Below are 23,026 nucleotides of genomic sequence, written 5' to 3'. Positions count from 1 at the left end.
TGTCAGATCGATTTGTGAAGATTAAATCTAGCGTATTCCCCGCGTTGGCTGTTATTCTAGTTGATTGTGTGCACAACTGCGCTGACGAGAATACTGAGCACACATCTAAAAATTCGCGACTTTGAGGCGACAACGGGGACATTAAAGGGGAGTTGGTATTCCATGTTATGTTCCAAAAACTGAAATCGCCAAATAAAAATGGCTCTGGCTTAGCTTGGTTAAGCCCGGTAATTGCGAAAGCAATATCCGTAGCTACGCCACGGTTCAGTTGGTCGTGTAGCTGGTGGTGGTGCATCGGTTATACAATCCAATCCAATGCAATCTAATCTAATCTAATCTAATCTAATCTTATCTTATCTTACCTAATCCAATCCATGTTTTTCATTGTCGCCACCACCAATCAGTTAGTTTTTTGTGAGCGCAAGTCAGTGCAATAAATAATTCGTTTCAGCACCACCACGGTCTGCTAGCCCATTATTGGCAGTGCTCAGTCTCCATCGCGTGACAATATTAATGTTACTGGTGATAAAATCTGCATGCATGACAAAAGGAGAGAACACAGATTAGACTCGTTGTTGTTGATTAGACACATTTGCAAGTTGTCAAAAATCACCTTATTTGCAACATGCAGGATGCTGAATTTACCTAAACCATGGAGACAAATGCTACATAGAACACACTTAAAAAAAGCGTGTACACAAGTGTGCAATGGCGCGCATAACGCTTTAAAATGTTAAATCAGGTGGGATCTGCATAATCACTGAGCAAAATATAGTGGCCCGAGCATTTATACCAACACGAGTTTAATTATAGGGTGTACCTAGCGGAGTCTTCCAGTGTGTAGCAATCAGTAATTGATGCCATTGACATACTGGCAGAGATACCAGCACCTTCGTTAAACAATTACCTCACAGTCATTACACATCTACAGAAAGAAAACCCTTGAAAACAGCTGGCAAATAGCTGGTTGGTTTAAATGCCCCAGATATTTTCACATATTCAACCACACGAAAAGGTGCTCAGCAAATCAAACAATGAAGGAATATCACCTGTTTGATAAAAATACAGCAATATTAAGTATATCAGTATAAGGAATTAAGAAAAACCTGAAAATGCCAGAAAGGTAATGCCACTAGAATCCTAATGATAAGTAAATTGAACCAAAGCCGTTGCCAAGAATTCAATGCAATCTGCAAATATCCACCTTTTTCAGAGCGGTCATTTGGCAAAAGCCAACTGGCATTTATTGACACGGCTTATGCACATCACATACAATATGACAATACATGGCACCTAGTTGAGTGTGCGTGTTTTCTTCACTATGCTCTCATCTTGTCTGCACTGTGAAAGTCGGGCCTAAAAGTAACTTAGGCCAGTGTATAACTTTCAATTTACTGAGATTTGTTGAACTAAATTCATCTGTCTAAAATCAATTTTACCTGCATGACGCATTTTGAAATCAACAGCACTGTTTAAAAAAATAAAAATACTTTGAATCGTTTTAAAGCAATAACGTCCTTTAATTATTGCAAATAACAACGCTCACTCCTATTACAGGTTTCTGGCAACTATTGCCAACATAAAGTGCTGTGCTGAAGGAAAAAAAATACTGATCTCTTTTGCGAGAAGAAAAATGCAAATAAAAGCAAGGCCATGAGAACTGTTGCATCATAAATGGAACACATCATCCACTTGAAAAAGCCAAAGCCAGATCCATAGCATATTAAACAACATAGACCTAAATGCTATGCACAGAATATCCTAATGACTTTGAAATGAATTGGCTTCCCAAATCAGGAAGTTTTTGCACATGCAGCAACACGGAGTGCACAGACAAACTTGTTCCTTCAAAGGGCTTGTACTGGGCACTTTGCACGAAAATATATATCGTTTATTTGAAAATGTATACTGTTTATTTCGATTTTGTTACGAGGCTGGACCTAGCAATGACTATTACTGTGTGGTACTAACAGCCCAGGGAGAAAATGCACTGGCCATCAGTAAATTCTACAACTTCCATGTAGCAAAATTTACAGTGGGCCCATACATATATTAAAGATATATTTACTACTTGTTGCATTCATAACATGCAATATATAAGTAGGAATGTTTGCGTATAAAAATATATGTTTGAAACGCACACCTTCATCAGTGGAATTCATATCGTGGAATAGTACAAAGCAAGGGATCTTCCCGTGCAGCACATGGTCTGCGGGCACCACACTCCATCAGGCTGCTGGGTAGCCGATGCCAACACTGTGTCCAATGTGCTCATCCATGGCGAGAGCCTTGACAAGGCTCTCGGCCAGGTCGAACTTGGAGATGATTCTGCCGACGGGGGCATCGTTCACCATTTTGTAGCCGCCACGTGCTGGCTCATCTGTCAAATAAAATGTTTTACATAAATTGCGTGCAAAAGACCAATCTTAACTGGGTGACGATGGTTAGTGTTGCAAAGCATGGTCTCGAAAACGTTTATTCTCAAGGTGTGTTTTGTGAACTGTGTGAAAGTGAAACGTCTGCAGCCTACGTTTAATTAAAGCCACCTGAACCAGTACTAAAGGCTAGCTTGAAACGTTAGCTACTAAACGCTAGCTTGAAACACAAAGCCAGCACATGTGGCTCGTGCCTGAACTGTAAAAAATTTTCCTGCCACTAGCAGCAAACTTCAGCTCTGAAAACTCTTCACGTCATTATCACCGGAACTTTAAATGGAGAAGTGATGGAGAAGACCCAGCTGAAACACACGAGGAAATGACTGTATTACCAGTGCCAGGATGCCTACAGAAAGAAATTAAGCCAGAAATGGACAACTTATTATCTTGTTAGACTTTTACCTGCATTATATTTTTCCTTGTCCACAAACCACAACATACCGTCGAAACCGGAATACAGGTCAACCCCCCCCCCCCCCCCCCCCCCAACTAACCAATTCTAAAAATGAAAAAAATCTTTTCCAACGGCAAAAGTACCAAAAGACACCCTTACCTTGAAACAAATGCGACTCAACCAGCTGCACAATGGTGACAGTATTTATTTTCATTTAGATGCTGCTCGTATGTGCTTGTCAGCGCCTTATTAATGGCGCTGAGTGGCAAAACAAGCGAAATACGCACATGTGTACACATGCGCTTACTCTCGCTTCTTTTGCCACTCTGAGATAAGGTGCTGACAAACACGTGAGGCAATGGTTACACGATACTGTTAAAATAATTGGCTGGGTGTACAGTACAGAGAAGGGCACGAAGTGTCTGTTATCTGTTACGGGCACGAGTTATCTGAGTCTTCTGAACTCGAGTTGGATGACAATTGCTTCTAGCTGCCCACGTCCCATAGATCTGTGCCGTCTAGCGCATTGCTTATGCTGCATTTTCTAAAAGACTTGCGCATCATCTCTGCGGGGAGAGATTTCCATGCCGACAACACCCAGCCACAAACCAAAGTAACTTTGTGACAACGGAAAGGCAAAATGACGGTATAGAGGCTAGAAGATTTGACTAGTGTCGTGAGCAGGCGCCCTCGCCAGCCGCCGCGCCGAAACATTCTTACCTCATCCATAACCACGGCAGAGGAAGCGGCTATCGCTCTAGCCATCTCCTCTTCAGCCGCTACCAAAATTATATCCGATTCGCAAACAGCAATCCTAAATTATAGCACTGGTCGTATCTCTCGGCAAGCCAGCAGCATACTCCGACGCTGGAATCCCTCCAGAACCGTAACGCTCATCTGGGCGCCAGCACATGCCGGACTACCCGGAAACGAGGAGGCGCATGCCCTCGCCCGAGATCTTACACTCCGGGCGGGTGAGCACACCGCCTCCTCCGTCGAAGGGGAGTGCCTGTTAAATTTCAGTGACATCCTACAACACTATCGTTCCAACAGACAGATATACGCACCTCCTCACCCTTCGCTATCAACCACGCAATCAACTTTCTGGCGCAGGCTTCAAACTCTCATACTCCCATACCCGATAGTCATGCACGGACGCTTCCCTGACCTATTCTCCTCCTCCTGTCGACTATAGCCTCGTATACATGGAGCCCGACGTTGCGGGTCGGGTCGGGGTGCGCCAGATGTCGGGCTGACCAGCCCGACCCTACCGCGTATACATGAACCGGTTTTCTGTCGGGCAGAGACCGTCGCTACCCCTAGCGTCGAGCACGCAAACTACACGCATGCTAGAGGAGGAAAGACGCCCAGACGAAAAGTTCCCTTTCCCGCTGCTGCTCTTTCCGGCCGGTTGGTTCGCCCGTTCACGTGCGCGCTGTCTTCGAGGCCGGCAGCGGCTCGCTGTAATTTCTAATGGGTGTCTCCGCTGCCGGAAAAAAAAATCTCCCAGCACGGCCGGTCTCGACGCGCGCGCTTTCTCGCTCTCTTCTTACGGCCTGAGCAGGTGCCGAGAAAACAAATCATGGTGAAAACCACTATCCAAAGCCGGGGTTTTTAGTGATTCCGGCGTTTTTTTTTTTGAAAAGGCGGTCAAGTATCTCCCACGACCGAAATTCTCGAAGTCTTGTAACTAATCATTGAACCACATCTAGAAGATTCACCCGTCCTATGCTGCCCGGAATGGGTTGACAGAAGCCACACCAAACCACCTTTCTTTCTGAAATAAACCATTGTTGGAAGTTAGCGCCGTGTGTTGTCCGTCTTTCTGTGTCCTCGTCTCTTTGCGCTACGTTTTTCACCTTGCACCACACCAAATGCTTAACACACCTCATTTCTGAGAAGTTTCACCGAATTTTTCTCGTCAACTACACAAAGAAATTGACAAACCAAAATGACAAGCCGTCTGGTTTCATCCACAAGCCAACGCGAAAGCATTTAAGGCTGTAACTGACATCCCTTGAACTGCGAGCCGCACAACAATGTTTTATAGGTCATTACAAGCAGCGCCTGTTATTGTTTTCAGTCCTTCTAAGTATGTGAAACGATATCGGAGTTCCAAAGAGCAAAGGATCTTTCTGATCTGGTGTGTTTCACGCAGTGAGAACAGATGGCACAGATACTTCGAATGTTTTCAAACGGCAAGTGCTGTTATTTTATTCATACATTTCCAAGTATCAACAGAGATTGTGCAGCCCTGAAGATGAAAATAAATGTTTTCCTAACCGTGGCTTCGCCCTGTAATATCTTGCCTCACTTTTATTCCTGCTAGACGCAAATGATACAGCCCTATTCGCTAATACTATGCGCCATCATTGCATGCCGACTTCAATGTTTTGAGATCCATCTACTAGTTCCCTGCTTTGCGTGCCGATAGCAGTGGCTGCATAAGATATGGTCGTCAAGTTCTTCTTCAGTACTCGGAGCAGCCGTTCAGCAATATGTGCAAAGTAACTGAACCAGCCCCCGGAGAGTTGCGGCGGTAGATAGCAACTGCCCCTCATGCACAGGCCGTTAAGAAAGAGCGCGCGCGCCGAGTGCTCCGAGTTCCTGCACAGCGCCAGCCAGACCGGAGAGGAGGCAGGAGAGGAGGCGCTAAGCCGATGCGGCAGCGTATACATGCTCCTTCCAGCCGGGTCGGGCAGAGCCAACCCACCCCCTGCAGTCGGGCTGGCCCAGCTCGACTCGACGGTCCCTTTGCTCGACCCCCTAGCGTATACATGAGCCCGACAACCGGTTCTCGGCCCGACAGCCTGCTTAACCCGACTTTTGTCGGGCTCATGTAAACGCCCAGTATGTGGCAAACCAGGCGACTTTCTGCATGTTCTGCTCACCTGTTCCACTTACCCGCACCCCCCTCCCCCAGAGGTGGCACTCACTTACTGGGAACAGCTCATGTCCAGTTCAGCACTCCAAGACCAACGACTCGCCATCACCAGTGCCTCTAACAGGCTGGCCCTCCAGGGTCTGGCACACCATTTGTAAGGGAGGAACCCACTGTGTGGGCCACTCCCGCAGGCCATGAGGGGGGCTCTGCCCCCCACCTGTAATTTGTCGTGGCCAATAAAGTTTACACCACCCACCTCTTCCGTTGCTAGCGTAGGTGGCGCTGTTTGCGGCAGGCGAGTCAAGAAGACTAGGGGTGTGCGAATATTCGAAATTTTCGAAAATAATTCGAATATTATATTTTTAGTATTCGTATTCGATTCGAAATCAAAGTATTCGTGTTGTTTCGAATATTCGACACGACGTGAATATTCTTATCTAGCCGAATATTTTATTGCGAGCACCGGCGTTCATTTCGGTCCGCAAGTCCTATCGACAGAGACATAACAACATGGCGGCGCCCAGAGCAATGCGTAACGTTGGGCCATGCAGTAGCTGACTACGCTGGTGAGCTTCTTTGTGGCCATACCTGCGAAGCTGGTGTAGTCAGAGCTGTGCACGAAATACCTCGCAATACGTGCCAGTTCAGTGCCAATTGAGAGGGCATTTTCTGTGGCTGGAGAAGTCATTTCAGCTAGAAGGGAACTACTTCTGCCTGACCATGTGGAGCAGCCGGTTTTCCTTCACGACAACATTTTATGTTCATCCCAGCAATGCGCTTTTGTGCTTATGGCAAGCTAGCCTTGATCAATGCTCTATACTAGCCATCTTCTCTGCTATTTCCACTCTTCTAAGAAGAATGTTCGAGACTTTGATACTTTTTGTGCAGCCACACACACCTTTTATGCTCATTTCATCACTGATAGTTGAACTGTGATGTTCTTGGGTGCTCAGATAAATGTTTTGTAGTGGTTAAATGCGTCTGTCCTTGATTATTCTATATTCGATTCGATATTCGGAATCAAGTACTCGTATTCGATTCGTATTCGAAAAATTTGATATTCGCACACCCGTAAAGAAGACCGATGCCGCCGCCGCAGCTCCTCGTGTCGCTCGTCGAGTGAAAGGGCGTCTTTCTCGTGTGTTTCCGCTTCTCTCACCTCGCTCCTGATTGCCTGGCATGTTTGTGCGCAGCGATTCAACAATGACAACGCATTTGATAAAATGCGTGTCTAGCCTTCCAGCAGTTCAGTGATGAGGTTTTGAAAGGACTTTTTATTTTACAAGAGCTAGACAAAATTTTCAGTACTACTGAGCCAATAGAACGATTTGCGAAGCTCATAGAACTCTTGATATTTGTCAAGACATCAAGGATGCCCTCCAAAGGGCTTCGCCCAGAGTCAGCAAAGTGCGAGCTTTCTAGAAGAATTTCTAGCCTTTTTGAATGAAGGGGAACGGTACGCCGCTCAGCACGGCGATGGATTTCTCAGTGCAGGGACTGCCCTCGGACTTCGTGTGACGCTGAAAAGCACACTGTCACTTGTGTATTATGTCACGCGTCATCACTATAAAATACAAATATCTCCTGACAGCCAATTTGAGCCAATACAAATTGGAGAATCTATTTGGAATTGTAAGACAATCATTCGGCTGCAATGACCACCTCTCTCCAGAGCAGTTTTTGCTTACATTAAATAACCTTGTCTTCTACAACTTGACAAAGTCGCCAAGGAACGTAAATTTACCAGCTGAGGTTGTGAGTTCTCTTCTGCAGCCCTGTGATGCAAGAAAAAAAAAAGGCGGTTCTGATAACAAGCCTAATCGATGGACGAGGGAAATCTCGCACGTGCTTCAGCAGTTCTGCAAGAGCAGGACAGCACGTTTACCATAAAGGCTGTGTAGAAAAGAAAAGCGACAGCCGACTCATTTTTTATATGTCACTGGCTGCGTTGTCAGGAAATCCCTGTAAATATTCCCATGCCCCGCGCATGTGCATCTGCCTTGGCTATTTCGCCCCTACAGGCTGATAAAAATGAGAATGTCTCACTGACGAGGCGGCTGACCATGGAGGTTTGGTGAACGCTTCAAAGCGCATGGAAGAGCTAATAACTACACAAGAAAATGCATTCAGTGCCTTTTTTAGCAGAAACGAGCTGCATGCTGGTAGCATGATGTCTTTTTTACAGTTTCTACGTGGGCATGAACTCCAAGTTGGCTGCAGCGAGCACTCCCGCGCTCTTACAAGGGATCTGATTAAGTGATATCTATTGACGAGGTTGCATTTTTTTTTTTTACTAATTCAATGAGCAAAGACAAGGCGTTCAATCGCGAGAAGCAAAAGCTGCTCAAACTGAAGCGGTGCCAGTGAAACTGCGTCATTGAAATGTTCCTGTAAACAAACATCGCGTTGATGTTTTCTGGTTTGGTTTATTGGTTTATTGGGGTTTAACGTCCCAAAGCGATTCAGGCTATGAGAGACGCCGTAGTGAAGGGCTCCGGAGATTTCGACCACCTGGTGTTCTTTAACGTGCACTGACATCGCACAGTACGCAGGCCTCTAGAATTTCGCCTTCATCGAAATTCGGCGGCCGCGGCCGGGATCGAACCCGCGTCTTTCGGGTCAGCAGCCGAGCGCCGTAACCACTGCGCCACCGCGGCGGGGTGTTAATGAGTTCTGTTCCCTTATTTTATGTGATTACATTAATGTATTCGGGGCTGTAACGACCATCCGCGAGTGGTGCCTTCCACACGTGAGGCCGTAATTTCGCTCGGTCGTTATACGAGACAAGCTCAATCTCTTGGATGACGAGTCTTTCTTGTTTTTGCGTATGTAATGTTGTGCTCGTTCCTTTCCCTTCGTCGCTGTCTTGCTGCACACTTTTTTTTGGCCAAACAAAGCATAAAAAAAGCAAGAATATAACTGCTCACGGCTTCAACAGTCTGTGTCCACCTGAAGCAGTAGCTTCGAAAGTGGTTTTCTGAGAATACCGCTGCTGACCTACGCCGCATGCACCGCAGAACATATGGACACTCGTACTACATTTTATGCTTTGACCAGACGAATATCGCAGCCGTTACAGCGAGATGCGCGCAGCGAAACGCGTTTCCCGGCATTGCTGCCGAGCGCGCGCACAACACGCCTGCTAGCTGCAGCGCCCTCTGTGAGCCGTCATTGCAAATCATTTCCACTCCACTGGCGCGTTCACGACACTAGTCAAACCTTCTAGCGCTGCTGCTGATGTCGATGGTGATGGAGGCTGTTGACTTCAGCCGCCCATTGTTGCAAGACTTGTGTAGTTTTTCCGCCAATGACCGGTATATAAAACGGGGGGGGGGGGGGCGACTTTTTGCCATGGTTTTTTTAGAAAAAATTCTACCTATATTCCGGTTTTTACGGTAACTTTTGGCCAGTAGTCCAACAAGTGTTTATGATCTTTGTGAGCATAAGGCAATGCGGAATTGCCAAAGCGAAATAATTACGTGAACAGAAATTAATGAATCCATCTCTGCATGACTGCACCATACTGCGATGGGCGGGGAACAAAGATACGAACACTACTGAGAAAGGCGAACCTGCAAATTGTGGTGGGAAGATGGCGACCCATTCACGGTCGCAGGCCTTCAGCGCTTCATACATGCGCTCGTGGTCCTCAGTGAGCGGTATGTACTTTGATGGCACCTTGGCACGCTCCCAGAACAGGAACGCTGCATGCACGTGGGTCGCAATGGAGGTTTAGAGCAACAAGTACCAGACAGAAGTACCAGGTAGTGCAAGAGAAGTGCCCAGTGAAGACCTCTTTGCAAAGGCTTGAAATTAAGTACACAGAGCAGGAGTAAATAAACAAAGTACAGGTGCAAAACAGCACTTGGAAACATGTTTCTCATGTCACATGCACATGCTAACATCTAGCCTAAAATAGGTGAATACATAGAAGATACAAAAGGTGAAAACTATCTGTGGCAATGGGCTATACTCAACAAGCAGCTAATATGCGACAGCTGTAGCAGCCATACATAGGCAGCTTTTAATCACTGCAGTCAGATAATTGCGACTGTTTCACGAAATAGAAATGACAGGAACTGTGTCCCAGCCTACACTGCTGCAAATTCTGCACCGCACCATCCAAGAACACAGCATATGAAGACTGCAGACAAGAGTAGTACTATGTAAAGCACACAAACTTCAGCACTGAATTACAAAATTCTGAGTAAAGAAACTATGCCAGTGTAGTGGACCGTTGGCATTGGCAGTTTGGATCGTGCTGAGAAGTAGTGGGCAGTTTTGCACCTCAATGGCTGCTGCCACTGGCAGTCATTCTTTTCCACCGGTAAGAGCAAATAAGTGTGAAAGACTGATTCTACAAGTTTCACACTGGAATGCTGGTGTCGCAGAGGCTGCCAGCTGATGAATTACTTTACTACACACTGAATGGCAGCCCTGGATGAAAGCGCCTCTACTATTTTTCGCAGTTGCTGATATCTGGTAGTAGTCTTTTGTTCCCACAGGAGAGCATTTCAGAGCACACAAAAATCGGTGTAGCTAAATATGCCACGCCATGTGCACTAAAAATAGTATCGGATAGAGAACACTAGGAAGACAGTGCAGTAGGTCTCAGCATTTTATTCAGTGCGGGCACATTTAACACCAAACAGCACTGCACGTCCAATAGCAAATCTACCACACTAGTGACACTGCTGGGAACATATTGGTCTCCTCATAAAATTTGTGCAACGTGTCTGCATGCTATATTTCATGAACAAACTGGGACACCAGCAGAGCCATGGCTTCGTTGCATGAGAGATGTCTTCAAGAGATCAGAATAACCCCTTTAGGTGCCAGTTATTATCCAAAAGGGGAGCGTGTTGAAATATTCAGGCTTTTTTTTGAGCAGCATGCCCAGGTTGCATACAAACAACTTTCCATTCTTCCAGATACTTAGCAGTTTCCGTCAAAACCTCGTATCTCCACATCTTGACTCAACACTGTTTATAGGATCTCAAATGTAGTGCTTTCAACTCATTCCTGTCAAAGAACTCAGCAAATTTTAAGCACTGAACACACTAGAGTTGTACCACAGATATTGTATAACACAAAGGTATTCATCTCAAAACTGATATTTTGCATCCATGTTGTGCCCTCTCCTTCCCACTCCCTTCACTGTTTGAGTTGAAATGGATCTATGCAAGATTTTGCATGTTAAAGCACATTTTTACAGGACTAATTATTTGGAGACACTGCACCTAGTACATGAAGATTTTACAGTGTTAGGTAGCATGAACAAATACCATACATGCAGTGCTTCGAGGGGATATATGCATCAACCATAGCAGTAAATGCACTCAGAAAAGTAAGAAACATGACTTTATACCACATTCAACTCTTTTGTTAAGTGTGAAATACCAGGCTGTAAAAGATGCAGCATGAAGAATGGATGCTTCAAAAACAAGCAGTGCACTAAATGTTGTGCATGTTTTAATGGGGTAGCACCGCAATGATATAACATTAGCAGAACTCAAATGTATGCAGCAGTGCAACCTAATTATAAGGGCGAAGTAACATACCTAGCGATGAGAGTTGAGGTCAAGCAGGGTTTCATAAGCTGTGGCAGTTCGTTCCCACATTTGCTACATGAGAGGTCACCGCAACTTGCCGCGACAAATGGTGCCATTGTTGCTCTGATGAAAACAGGCTGCCATGGATCCAGTGCTCCCAATGGTTGACTTTATTTCGACCAACCTTTCATGAAGCAGTTAAAAAACTTCATTCCAAACTGACCCTAACCCTCGGAGACCTCCGTGCAGGTGTTCTTACCTAGAGTTACACGCTTCTCACCAGAATTACTAGCCTTGCTGCCTACTCACCTTTACATTTCCCTTCAGTGCTAGCCAGGCATGATGGCTCAGTGGTTATGGCACTGGCTCCTGAGCTTGAGTTTATAAGTTTAATCCCTGCTGCAGCAGCCGCATTTTGACAGAGGTAAATAAAAGATGTGCATGTATTCAAATTTCGCTGAAAGATGTAAGGAATTCCAGGTCGTTTAAATTAATCCAGAAGTCTCCGCTATACCAAGCCTTAAAGTTAGTTGCACAGCTTCTGTATGCAGAAATGCATGAACATGTCACCGTTGCCAACTCATAAAATCTCTTTCAAATGCATATCAAAGTCAAATTATAGTCACATTACAGATTACAATAAGCTAAACTGAAAGTTTTATGTAGTAGTGCTTCAGTCATTTGCTTTTGATGCGTAGTGGAGCTCTGCAACATAAAGTACAATGGTCTTGTTTACTCTGCACATGCTGAAATTGCCTACCCGATGTGAAGATCCATGCGAGTCCTACAGAACAATTGAACTTATCATTTCACAGCACTAGCCATCTATGTATTTCACTGGGGCAGTTAAGCTTCGCACGGATAGCCGAGAAGTGAATGTACAGTCTTTAACTGTAGCGTGTCGGTGATCATCACAGTAGATAAAAAAAATTGGTGACTGTGATCACAGCTGTTCGTTCCGCAGCTGTTCATGTTAAGGTATACAAACTTGTCCGAGATGCTGTCAATACACATGCTAATAATGCTTAAAATGAGAACGCCGGAAGAGCTGTATTTGTGGCATCCAACATAATTGAATAATTTTTTAGGAAGAATTTTTAGTTTGGTTTAGGTCTGGTTTACGTGGTTTACGGAGTTTACGTTCTGAAGCAACTCAGGCTATGAGGGACTTCGTAGTGAAAAGCTCCAGAAATTTTGACCACCTGAGGTTCTTTAGCATGCACTGACATCGCACAGCACACGGGCCTCTAGAATTTCGCCTCCATCGAAATTCGACCGCCGCGGCCGGGATCGAAGCCGCGTCTTTCTTGTCAGCAGCCGAGCGCTGTAACCACTTAGCCACCATGGCGGGTGTCCTTTAAGAATGATTTCTCCCCATTGTACAAAACGATGTGCACAACAGGCCACCAGCCGCTTTCTCTCTCTCCCCCTTTATTTCCCCCCCCCACCTGTGTTCGAATCACTAGGGACCTCCCTCCGATGGAGCCACACTTTAAAGGGGCCCAGAAACACAATCTTAGTTAACTGTTTTGCCTGTTGATTGCATACAGTGAGTTATAATGGTGATATTAGCTCGGTAATACCGCGTATATTCCGTTTTTTAATATTTTAATGTCCTCCCAAAAACAACTTCATGGCTCTGATGGTGTCGCCACACGGGGGTGGGTTTTTAGCAGCGGATATGACATCACCTGGCGCGAGCTTGATGATCGGACAAACAGTAAATATACTGCAAATTGTGTGAATAAATAGACACATTTTGCACCTGTCTGCGTTTTATATAGATCAACAAAAACAACTTGTTTGTCTTAGATAAAAGCCCTGAAAAACAAGTAAAATAAAAATAAACTACCAGGTGCGCTCTGGCATGGAAACGACGCTGCCAGTCTCAGCAAAAACGAGTTACGGAGCAGGCAACCATGGAGTACAAACTTCCGCGACGTGCTCTGGCTGGCTGTTTTGATTGGTTGCGCCAGGTGCCGTCATTGGGAGAGTGAAATAGGAGTGGGAAGCCCCGCCAAAATCGAGTTGAGGGCAGCGTTTTGTTTGCTTGTATTTTAAAATTTCTCCACTGAATAACTCCCGTTCCTGTGCATCGATTCCTGTAATTCTTTTTAAGTCAGCATCTGTGTGACATAAAAAACCCACCTGAAGTATAGCCGGTATCCCCCCAAGCAGTGTTTCGCAGCCCCTTTAAGCATTGGCTACAGTAATAACCAAGCATGAACCTACTCATCAATGCTGAATTACATGCTACATAAGGTTTCCATTGTAAGTCAGCTCCATTGCGTTATATGCATAACATAGTTATCAAAAAATGTCAGTATGCTCAGTGGTGCATAAAAGTGTAATCTTTGTGCTAACTCAACTGAGTCAACTTCTGACTCTACAACACACAGGCACTCAAGTGCGAGAAAGTGTTGATGACAGAACTTTTGTGCACTCCTGTGGCCCTCTGAGCGATGGAGTGTTGTTACAAAAAAAGAGAGAGAGAGTCTTCAGAAAGCCAAGTGCTGCCAAGCCATTCACGTTTGTGTGAGTAGCACATGTTACCATTTCTTACTATCTTCATTCTCGCCTGGATTCACTGCTAGCTCCAAGCTACATTGCTGTTCTAGGTTCGAAGTTGAGAGCTGACAGTATGCAAGACAAAAAAAATGGTGCATATTAGACATGAATGAACAATACCATGCTGCACATATCATCACCTAATACCAGCTACAAACTTCATCTTGATGATCGAAAGCAGATAGCGAGATAAGTTGTGGCATGAAGTATCCATTATGGAATAGCACTGCATCTGAAAAAATGGAGCACAAGTGGTGAAAAGTGATCACTGACTGACAGCTGGGCTTTGACATTCATCGACTGTTCACCTTCCATTATGTTCGCATCACTAAAACATGGTGCATTCCTGCATTCCACAATTCCTGATGAGTTTGATGAAGTTCTTGACTTACATGATATGCAGACAGAGATGCGCTTGACGCCATGGTCAGACATTGACTGCAGGATGTTCTTCAGCCCATCGGACATAGCTGTTGTTGGACCTGGAAGAAGTGTGGAAAGGGTATGAGGCTTCCCCTTCACGGTTACAAGAAGGAGCTGAGACAAGGGTTATCTGCATAAACAGTATACTAATCCTTGGATCTGAATTAAGTAGTAAGCTAAAAAAATTATAAGAAAAGAATGAGCTAACCTATAGCTTGCAAGCTTCAACTGAGTGATGCACACTGCAAAAATGAATACACTAATTCACTATGTGCATGTACAAGCATCATGCAATGGTCATCACTGAGATTGTTGAGGAGCAGTACTCATATACAACCTAACCTTGACTAATGCAGCGATGACCAATCACTATCGGTGACACTGTGCAGATGAGTTCAGCTGTAGCAAGAACCAAAAATGAGGGAAACAATGGCAAAAGAACGCAAGTAAGCACTGTGCCTTATTCTACCCTTTTCTCATTGTAGGTATGTGTTTGGATGAGTGCACAACGCTACCCATAGGTTTTGCTGTCGTTTGGTCATTTCAAATGAGGTTTTACACAGCAGCACTTTTCCTGGGCAGAGACTGACTGCATAAGACTTTGTACAGAGATAATATTAGATTTTTAGAGACAATAGTTGTGCTTCGTGACAAAACCTGTTGCATGGATTGTTTGTACACTGTGTTTTACTGGATAATTCTGTTGACAGCACAAAATGGCTGGCAGACTTAGGTAACGACAGTATCAAAATCAGAGAATATGCAACCTAATACACTGAGTTAATGACATCAAGGTACGATGGTTATTCGCTTTACTTACTACCCCAAATAGAGGACAAGAGAATTCTCCAGACCTACAGGCTCCAACTATACAAAGCTATTTGCCCATCATACAAACGACAGAATTCTGCTTGATATGAAGATGAAGATAGTGTGGTTGTGTACTCTGCCATGCTGACTGATGAATGCTTCAAATTATTACAGAACAAATATACACAGTTTGAATAGTTCTCTCTCCATTCCTGGTAACCTTAGCTTGCTGGATAGCACAGAAAGAGGCTCGAAAAGCACATACAATGGTCTCAAAAGTCAGTCGGTTAGTTGGCCGAGCTTCATCAGAGTGCTCGTTATTTTCTATATACTTTTTCAACAGTCTTCGGATTGTGCTATCTTTTCCATTTATACAAGAACTTGCACAAGAAAGTGGGCTAACAGTGACCTTTTGTCTCCAATGATGGTGGTTTGCTTTATTGAGGTTTAGCATCCCAAAGTGACTCAGGCTATGAGGGAAGCCGTAGTGAAGGGCTCCGGAAATTTCGACCACCTGGGGTTCTTTAACGTGCACTGACATCGCGCAGGACACGGGCCTCTAGCATTTCGCCTCCACTAAAATGCGACCACCACGGCTGGAACTGAACTCACGTCTTGCGGATAAGCAGCCGAGAGCCATAACCATTGAGCCACTGTGGCAGCGTCTCCAGTGATGAATCATGGACTCAGCTTGTGTTGCAAAAAGTGAAGTCTATTCATTTCACTTGACACAACCTCAGCCACAGAAACATGGGTTACAGCAAATGAAAGCATTTCGATGATCATGATTTGACCAGGGGCAGATTTATGTACTGCTTTTGGAGGAGGCGGCTGGCGGGGGTGGTTCCATTTGAACCATTTGTTTCTTTTTACTTTTTAGGTAAACAAAAAGGGCTTCAGTATGGGTTTTCCTGTGCTAAATTCCTCACTTAGGGAGGACTGCCTTGACAGCCCCATCTATTAAATCAACCCCCGGATGGGACTGCAAAAAGGCCGTTTGATCAAGCAGCGCCATGCCCAACGTGTTCCATCTATATGACGAGGTGTCAAAGATTGATTTTTGCAAACATTTCATCTCAGAGCAGTAGTACAGGGGAAAGCTTGAAACCACTGGAAAATCACCAGGTACCCGATGGCACTGGGGTTTGAAAACCCACACTTCTTGCTTTCAGGGTGGGTGCTCAAACCACTACACTCCGTTTCATACATAGCAGGGAACGCTGCCAAAACTAGCGCAACTGTTCGCGCAGGCTAAGTCTGCGCGCAAAAAGTAGTTCGCCATAAAACCAAAGTGAACATATACATATTTTGTTGTGAGAAATCTTACGTGCCACGACTGGCACCTCCTGGACTTCTCTTTACCTCGTGCCGCATTTTCGTAATGCAACTTGTCGAGACTTCGAAAAGAAAAAGTACATGTGGCGGTATGATACGCTGTTGGTAGGGCGAATCGCTTCTACTGAATCGGCGCCCCAAAAGTACTTCCCACTCTGTGAAAATTATGGCCAGAGAGCCCGCACACTGAGTACCTGACCGCTTCGACCATGATTTTCAATGCTACCATATCGTTTTATCGCTCTTTATTTTCCTCCAAACACTGACCGGAGTTTTGAAAAGAACGAAGATACGTGGTGGAGTAATATGGCTTCCTAGATGCACTACTTCAGCAACCTCCGCAGCGCTGCCAGCTGCTATGCATGAAGCGGAGTATAGGCCACCACTGCAGCCCAAATTAAAGTATTTCAGGGTCCGCCTGCACAACAACTCAGTTCATTAGATCAGAAGCAGAGCATTGATGTTTGCAGAGGGACGCACAGGGTCACCTGAGAGGGCGCACTTGCACAAGAATGCTGCGTCAACATAAATGCCTCCATGGGGACTCACCCATGTCATCCCTTGTGCCAAGGACCACCACGATTCCGTCCTGGCCCTGGACGGCCTTGTCGACATCTTCCTTCTTCAGCACGTCCCCCACAACCACGTGCTGGGCTGCGCTCTCCTTGGGAAGCCGTGAAGCATCTCGCACAAGGACCGTCACCTCGTAACCTGCAAGAAGATTTTTAAAGCAAAGACTCGGGCGAGAAGGACGAATGCATCACTGTATATGAACTGGATGAGAACCTCAGCTCTGCAAACAAGAAGACAATGCCCGAAAGTTCAAATCAATTGAGGAAGACTGTAGAAAGGTGTGCTAATGTAATGGTGACAAATGTTGCGTAAATGTTGCATATGGTCTACATTCAGTTGCTCTATCACCTGCAAGACCCAGAACAAATTATGGTAAACAAACAACAGATTATCAAATTATAACATTGTGTAATGCCTAGCAGTCTCTTATACAGATTGCTTTAGAAAGTTATAGTGTGTCTGTATTTAAGAAAAAACTGAAGATTCTTTTTCCGCCTGGTTAACATTCAGCTAACTCTGCGTACTTAGTTTTTTTGCGTGTTTATTCTCTTCCTTTTTTTACTTGAAAGTGCATATTATGAAATGTTTTGTTTACTGTTAATTGATAGTTACTATTGTCTATCATTAACTATCTTCTATTGTGATAATGTTGCTCATTGTTTTTTCTCTTTTGTCCATTCGGCCACCGTTCGCATGATGTGTTAATCGGGGAGTAGGCATTGTCAGGAGGCATGCTTGGTCATCCTCCTTTAGCCTCACCTCGAAGGCATATTGTACATAATATGGCCAAATAAACATCCTACTACTACAAAGTGCTGTCCACATTACTGCTTGAACAGGTTGCCCCATTATGCAGTGATGATGTCTACAAAGCATAGTTTTTGATGGAAATAGCCTGGCTATAGTTGTGAGCATTACTGAATCCGAAACGGTAGTTTTTGTGAGGTGTTTTACCTTTTCACGTGTTCTGATGCTTCTTGTATAAACAAGAAGCCAACGACAATGAGCGCTGCAAGCGGGCTTTAGTGTTTGTGCTTGGACTGCCAGTTTTCAATGTCTTTAATAAATAAGAACTTAAATGACATTTTGGAAAAGCTTCATTGTTCGTTTTAGCTCAGTGGAATCATCAGTAATCAGGACAGCTTTATGACAAAGCTTTATGTCATACAGTGATAGCAGAAATGATAGGCGAATTGCCCATGTTGTGAAATTTTGGTGCACATAAAAAAGTTGAATGTGATAAAGGTTTAGCCCTCTACAGTGGTATGACTACAAATATAGCTGCTTCACTGTGGCATTAAAATCCACCCATTCTCTTGCAATAGCAACAGGACCACTGCTGTATTTTCAGGGATTTGAACTCCAAAAATATCCATACCAAGCAGAAAGCCCCCAGTTCTAGTACATGCTGTTCTCGCGACATGCCTCTAAACTTGCTTCCTTACCTGTTTTTTTCTTATGATGAGCAATAACTACTATCCCATTCAATGCTCAAGCCAGCTATGGAAATGTTACCTACAACTGCACGCAAAATGCAAGCATAACTTTGTGGTAAACATTTGCCATGCTAGGTAAAACGCAGTAAGGTAGAAGTGACCACAGCGTACCTCTTCAAGAAAGAGACCTGAATATTTGAGACTGCCCCAGCTGCTTCTTCAAAACTAATTAAAACTACCAGCAATAATTGTGGCAGCCAGTCACATGGCCCGGGCCACCTGTGTATGCTGTTGGCAGGACCCCCATTGGCGTGTCAATGGTTTCAGTGTAACTAGAATGTGTCATAACTGTAGGGACGGCTCTTAAGTGCTAACCACATGAAATAACTCCCAGCATAATGAGCTGAGGCCTGCTGACCCACTGTCACTCAGGTTCCGGGTTTGCAGAAATTTTTGCCGATCAGCCAGGATCACGAGGCTAGCCAACAGCAGAAGGCATTGTGGGTAGCGGGTATGTTACTTCCAATGTAGTTTAAAAGCAAACTCAGGTTTCGTAGCATGCTTTCGGCAAAGAAGCTGCCGATGCTCACCCACGCTATGCCCATGTATCTAAACAGTTCAGTGAAAGCTTGTCACAAGTTGTGGAACAGAGAATGATGTTGTAGTGTACATCTCTGTTATACTAGCCTCCGCATCTCAGACATGTAGTTAAGTGACACTATGCAGTATTCCTTGGGTCCACATTTTTTTAAAAATGCAATGCAATGCTTGTATCGCGCCTTGTGCTATTTAAAGTCTTACAAACAGTACTGGCGCAGTTATTCTCGTCTGACAATGTGAGGTGACTAAACACCAAAGCGGCCATAACCGAGCAGAACTGCACTGCCGCCAAGTCTCGACACCTCATGCAGGTGCACCAGCAGCAGATATGCGCTCTATAATGTAGCAGTCATATAATATGACATTCCTTGTAATGAAGCGTACATTGGCAATAGCCGTCGTCATCATACGTCGCACCACTTTATGTGGTTGCTGATTTATAGCGGGTTCGTTTTAGTGTCGACTACCAGATCTTTGTAGAAACCTGTGCAATGACTGTGTTTTGTTTTGAATTCAGCTTTACCGATAGAAAAATGACATCCGCAAATGCAAAGTCTTTATGACAAGTTTTTATGCTGTTGATCAAAATTACGCACAAAAATTCCAATAAACCAACTCTTGGACTTCTTTTCGGGGATAATCGTTTGAAAGTGGCAATGAGTGATTGCACAGGCTGTAAAGGGTGGTAGTTTGTGGTAAGCAAATGAAGAGGAAATGATGTATTTACTACAACCTACTGAAGCGCTAGCTTACACTAGGGCGGAGACACCAAATTTTGAGGCTATGGGATTCCTCTGTATGCAAGGGCACTCAAAGCCAGGTGTTGGACACAGCAAACGTTTAAAAAATATTTTAATTCGATTCCAAAGATTACCTAAATGCTCACTCTCCTGATCTAGACCCATCGCTAGCGACATCAACGATGACATCACTAATCTGGTAGAATGTTTTAGTGGCGTCATACCAAAATACAGTGACGTACAATGAGCGGGGCACAGCCGCAATCATGAGGCACGAGTGACGAGCCACGTGAGCGCAGGTGACGCACCAGCGAGCCACATTTGCTGCGAACCGCCACTCGCTCGGTTAGTTTTTGTGAACATATTGCCGAACTAGCCATGCTTACTGGAATTTTGCAAAGTGCTTCCCATCCTCAGGCGAGGCCCACAACTTTGTGGGCCCACATGACCAGGAAAAGTGGTTGAGCATCCTAGAAAGTGACGTCACTGTCCAACTCGGCATTCTGAAATCAAAAATCGTTCACCTAAAAATGCTACATTAAATTATTCACTGTGAATACATGAATCTTCGAGTATGTATCATGCTTCCTAGAGCAATACGAAATGTTTGAAAGAAATAACGCGCCAACCACAAATTTGGTGTGTCCACCCCTTTAAGAAGACTACTTGCTGCTGTTTTGGTACAGGCATGTGTAAGCATCGCACTAAGAAACACAGGCATGATATGTGCATAGATGTAGCAAACACAACATGTACACCTTTTATTCACCGCACAACCGCCGTTTGTTCGAAGGTTCGAATCCGCTGGGCCGCACTTCACTCTCCAATGTAGTTTGGCTTCCTCTTCTCCTTGAAAGCAGTGAGACCCTCCACCCTGTCCTTAGACTGCGTCACCTGCACATAGTACGCCCTCTCGCAGTCAGCCATTGCTGATGGGCACGTCCATGCCCTTGTTGATGGCCAGCTTGGCCATTCTCAGGGCAATCGGCCCCTGTGGCCTGATCTCCTCGGCCAACTTCAGCGCCCTCTGGAAGGCGGCGTCACCCTCCTTGTTCTGTTTGACCACGTAGTTGACCAGGCCGATCTCTTCGGCTTGTTCGCCGTCCGGGACTCTGCCGGTGAAGATGAGCTCCTTAGCCTTGGCCCTGCCAACGACGCGGGGCAGCCTTTGGGTTCCTCCTGCGCCTGGAATGATGGCCAGGGTGGTTTCGACCAGACTCATCTTGGCCGAGTTGGAGGCCACTCTCAAGTCGCAAGCGAGCGCAAACTCGAGACCACCCCCTAACGCCGCCCCGTCCATCGCGGCGATGGTGGGCACCGGAATATCGTCTAGTGCGACGGTGTCGTCTAGTGCGACGGTGGAAGAAAAAGCGCCAGGAAGATCAACTACTGTCTGTGCCTTCAGAAAGAATGAAAGGAAGGCAATATTGGCATCATTCCCTGCATTCATTGCCTGTCCCATGATCTCAAGAAAATTGGGACGAATGCGAATGTTCGCGTGGTTTTTTCAGCCTCTGAAAAGCTAATTGCGCTATCCGAAAAACTCTGCCCGCCAATAAACGTCCCCAAAACCTGCAGTGCACCATTAATCACAGGATAAAATTCAGGAAACGTACTGAAGGCATTGTTTATGACATCCCATTCTCCTGTGGCAAGCGGTATGTTGGTCAATCTGGTCGTTACTTGAATGAGAGGCTCCGTGAACACAAAATCAACCTGGAAACTTTTAATGGCAGTAATCTGGTTTTGCACTGTGAGGAGCGTGGTTGTGTGAAATTTTTCGAGAAGTGATCGATCGTGGCCAAACACCGGGATCAGTTAACACGTGAAATTATTGAAGCAGTGCATATCGCTGCTTTAAATGTGTCAGCAAGCCGTCTATCTCCCTGTCCAAAACACCGCACAGTACACGGGCCTCTAGAATTTCGCCTCCATCGAAATTCGACCGATGCGGCCGGAATCAAATCTGCGTCTTGCGGGTCAGCAGCTGGCTGCTATAACCACTGAGCCACTCAGTGACTTTACGCGTCGACTACGTGAACAGAGAACCGTGTAACAGGTACCACCACCTGCATACCGCGCGCTCCTGTAAACGAAAACGCGAATTTATGCTGCAGTGATTAAAACCTGTGTGTTGCGTGATCTTATATTATCGAAAGTACTAGAGAGTTTTTTTTATCATTGATATTGACAACTATCGACAGGATACTATCAAGTCTATGCGCCATCACCACACACCCACCTGATTGTCTGCCGGCCCCGCCCAGTCGTGGCCATGTTTGTTCTCACGGACGAAAAGTCCTGCTCAGGATGGAACGAGCAAAAGCCCAGCCAGACATGGGGCGTATATGCGCTAAGGCGAAAAACTCCCCAGTTCGTACGTCTTAACCGCTTGATACAAGCAGCGGTTTGACTCTTCCTTAAGTTGTGCGCTTTAGTGAGCTGTGGTCTAGCAAGCAAACTGCTCCAGAATAGCGCTGAAAAGGGCGGGGTATTCAAACAACTTTCAACCAATTACTTCGGATAGCAGACCTAATGGCCCAAGATGGCATAGCCGCTTAATTTTGCACGCGTATAGCACGCATGAATGATTACATTATTTATTCAAAGAAACACTTGCCACACAGCGTATCTCACACAACTGAGATTGCGCCATACATAAACACAAACGCTAGAGAAGCCATAACTTTGATATTTGAATCACATTTATTTCAGTGATCAGGTGCGCAAGAGATGCAACAGGGCGTGACTATAGAACAGGCAATGTTAGCGAACAATGAACGAGAAAATACGACACCGGTCTTCACAGGGTATCAGTCGCGGTTGTGGGGCCTCGCCAGGCCGATGAACGTACTCCGTGAGCAGCCAATGCAGGGATGACGGTTGAGGAAGATGCCTGCGGACGGCTGCGGCCCCCCGTCTCCGAGCCATCCCCAGACGGAGTCCCGTTGCCGGATCCAGGTGACCGCCCGCATCGCCGGCCGGACAGTCATGTAGTGGATGTGAAGGATCTCCAGGAGCGGAAGCTTGGCCTCCATCTTCTTCACGAAGGACACGGCCACGTCCACTGTGGCCGTCGCGCCCGAGAGAACGCAGAGCTTACGCAGCGTGGTGAGTACCACGAGTGCCGAAGCGAGGAACGTGTGATCGAGCGGCACAGTGCGGGCCTCCAGCGTAAGCGAGCAGAGCCTGGTGTTGCTGTGCAGGACGTGGCTGAGAGTGGCGTAGAAGCCGGGTGCTTCAGAGATCTCCGCGGCGAAGCTGTCTAGGCTCAGC

General features: G+C 45.6%; 1 protein-coding gene and 1 pseudogene across 1 annotated transcript; both read right to left on the bottom strand.

Moving 5' to 3' along the window:
• Positions 1-1,218: 1,218 nt before the first annotated feature.
• On the bottom strand, positions 1,219-18,175 carry LOC149333401 (flavin reductase (NADPH)-like). Its single transcript, XM_089557714.1, has 5 exons — positions 18,172-18,175; positions 16,951-17,112; positions 14,226-14,315; positions 9,286-9,417; positions 1,219-2,380 (listed from the first exon to the last, which is right to left on the bottom strand). The coding sequence occupies exons 1-5, from the start codon at positions 18,173-18,175 to the stop codon at positions 2,229-2,231; spliced, it is 540 nt and encodes a 179-aa protein (XP_089413840.1). The 3' UTR covers positions 1,219-2,228.
• A 2,302-nt stretch (positions 18,176-20,477) lies between these two features.
• On the bottom strand, positions 20,478-21,212 carry LOC149333400 (methylglutaconyl-CoA hydratase, mitochondrial pseudogene; annotated as a pseudogene).
• Between the last annotated feature and the right edge of the window lie 1,814 nt (positions 21,213-23,026).

Source organism: Amblyomma mixtum, chromosome 8 (assembly GCF_055824585.1).
Source record: "Amblyomma mixtum isolate Tamu chromosome 8, ASM5582458v1, whole genome shotgun sequence".
In the NCBI taxonomy this organism is placed as follows: Eukaryota; Metazoa; Arthropoda; class Arachnida; order Ixodida; family Ixodidae; genus Amblyomma; species Amblyomma mixtum.
Note: the sequence above shows the minus strand (reverse complement) of the source record. Positions and strands in the feature narration are given on the sequence as shown.

What these genes read in the sequence shown, in the direction of transcription:
- LOC149333401 (XM_089557714.1), bottom strand. An exon ending in TGGCACAAGGGATGACATGG is followed by an intron (nt 14,316 to 16,950) that starts GTGAGTCCCCAT and finishes CACTTCTTCCAG; the next exon opens with GTCCAACAACAGCTATGTCC. An exon ending in CATCTCTGTCTGCATATCAT is followed by an intron (nt 9,418 to 14,225) that starts GTAAGTCAAGAA and finishes ACGTGCATGCAG; the next exon opens with CGTTCCTGTTCTGGGAGCGT.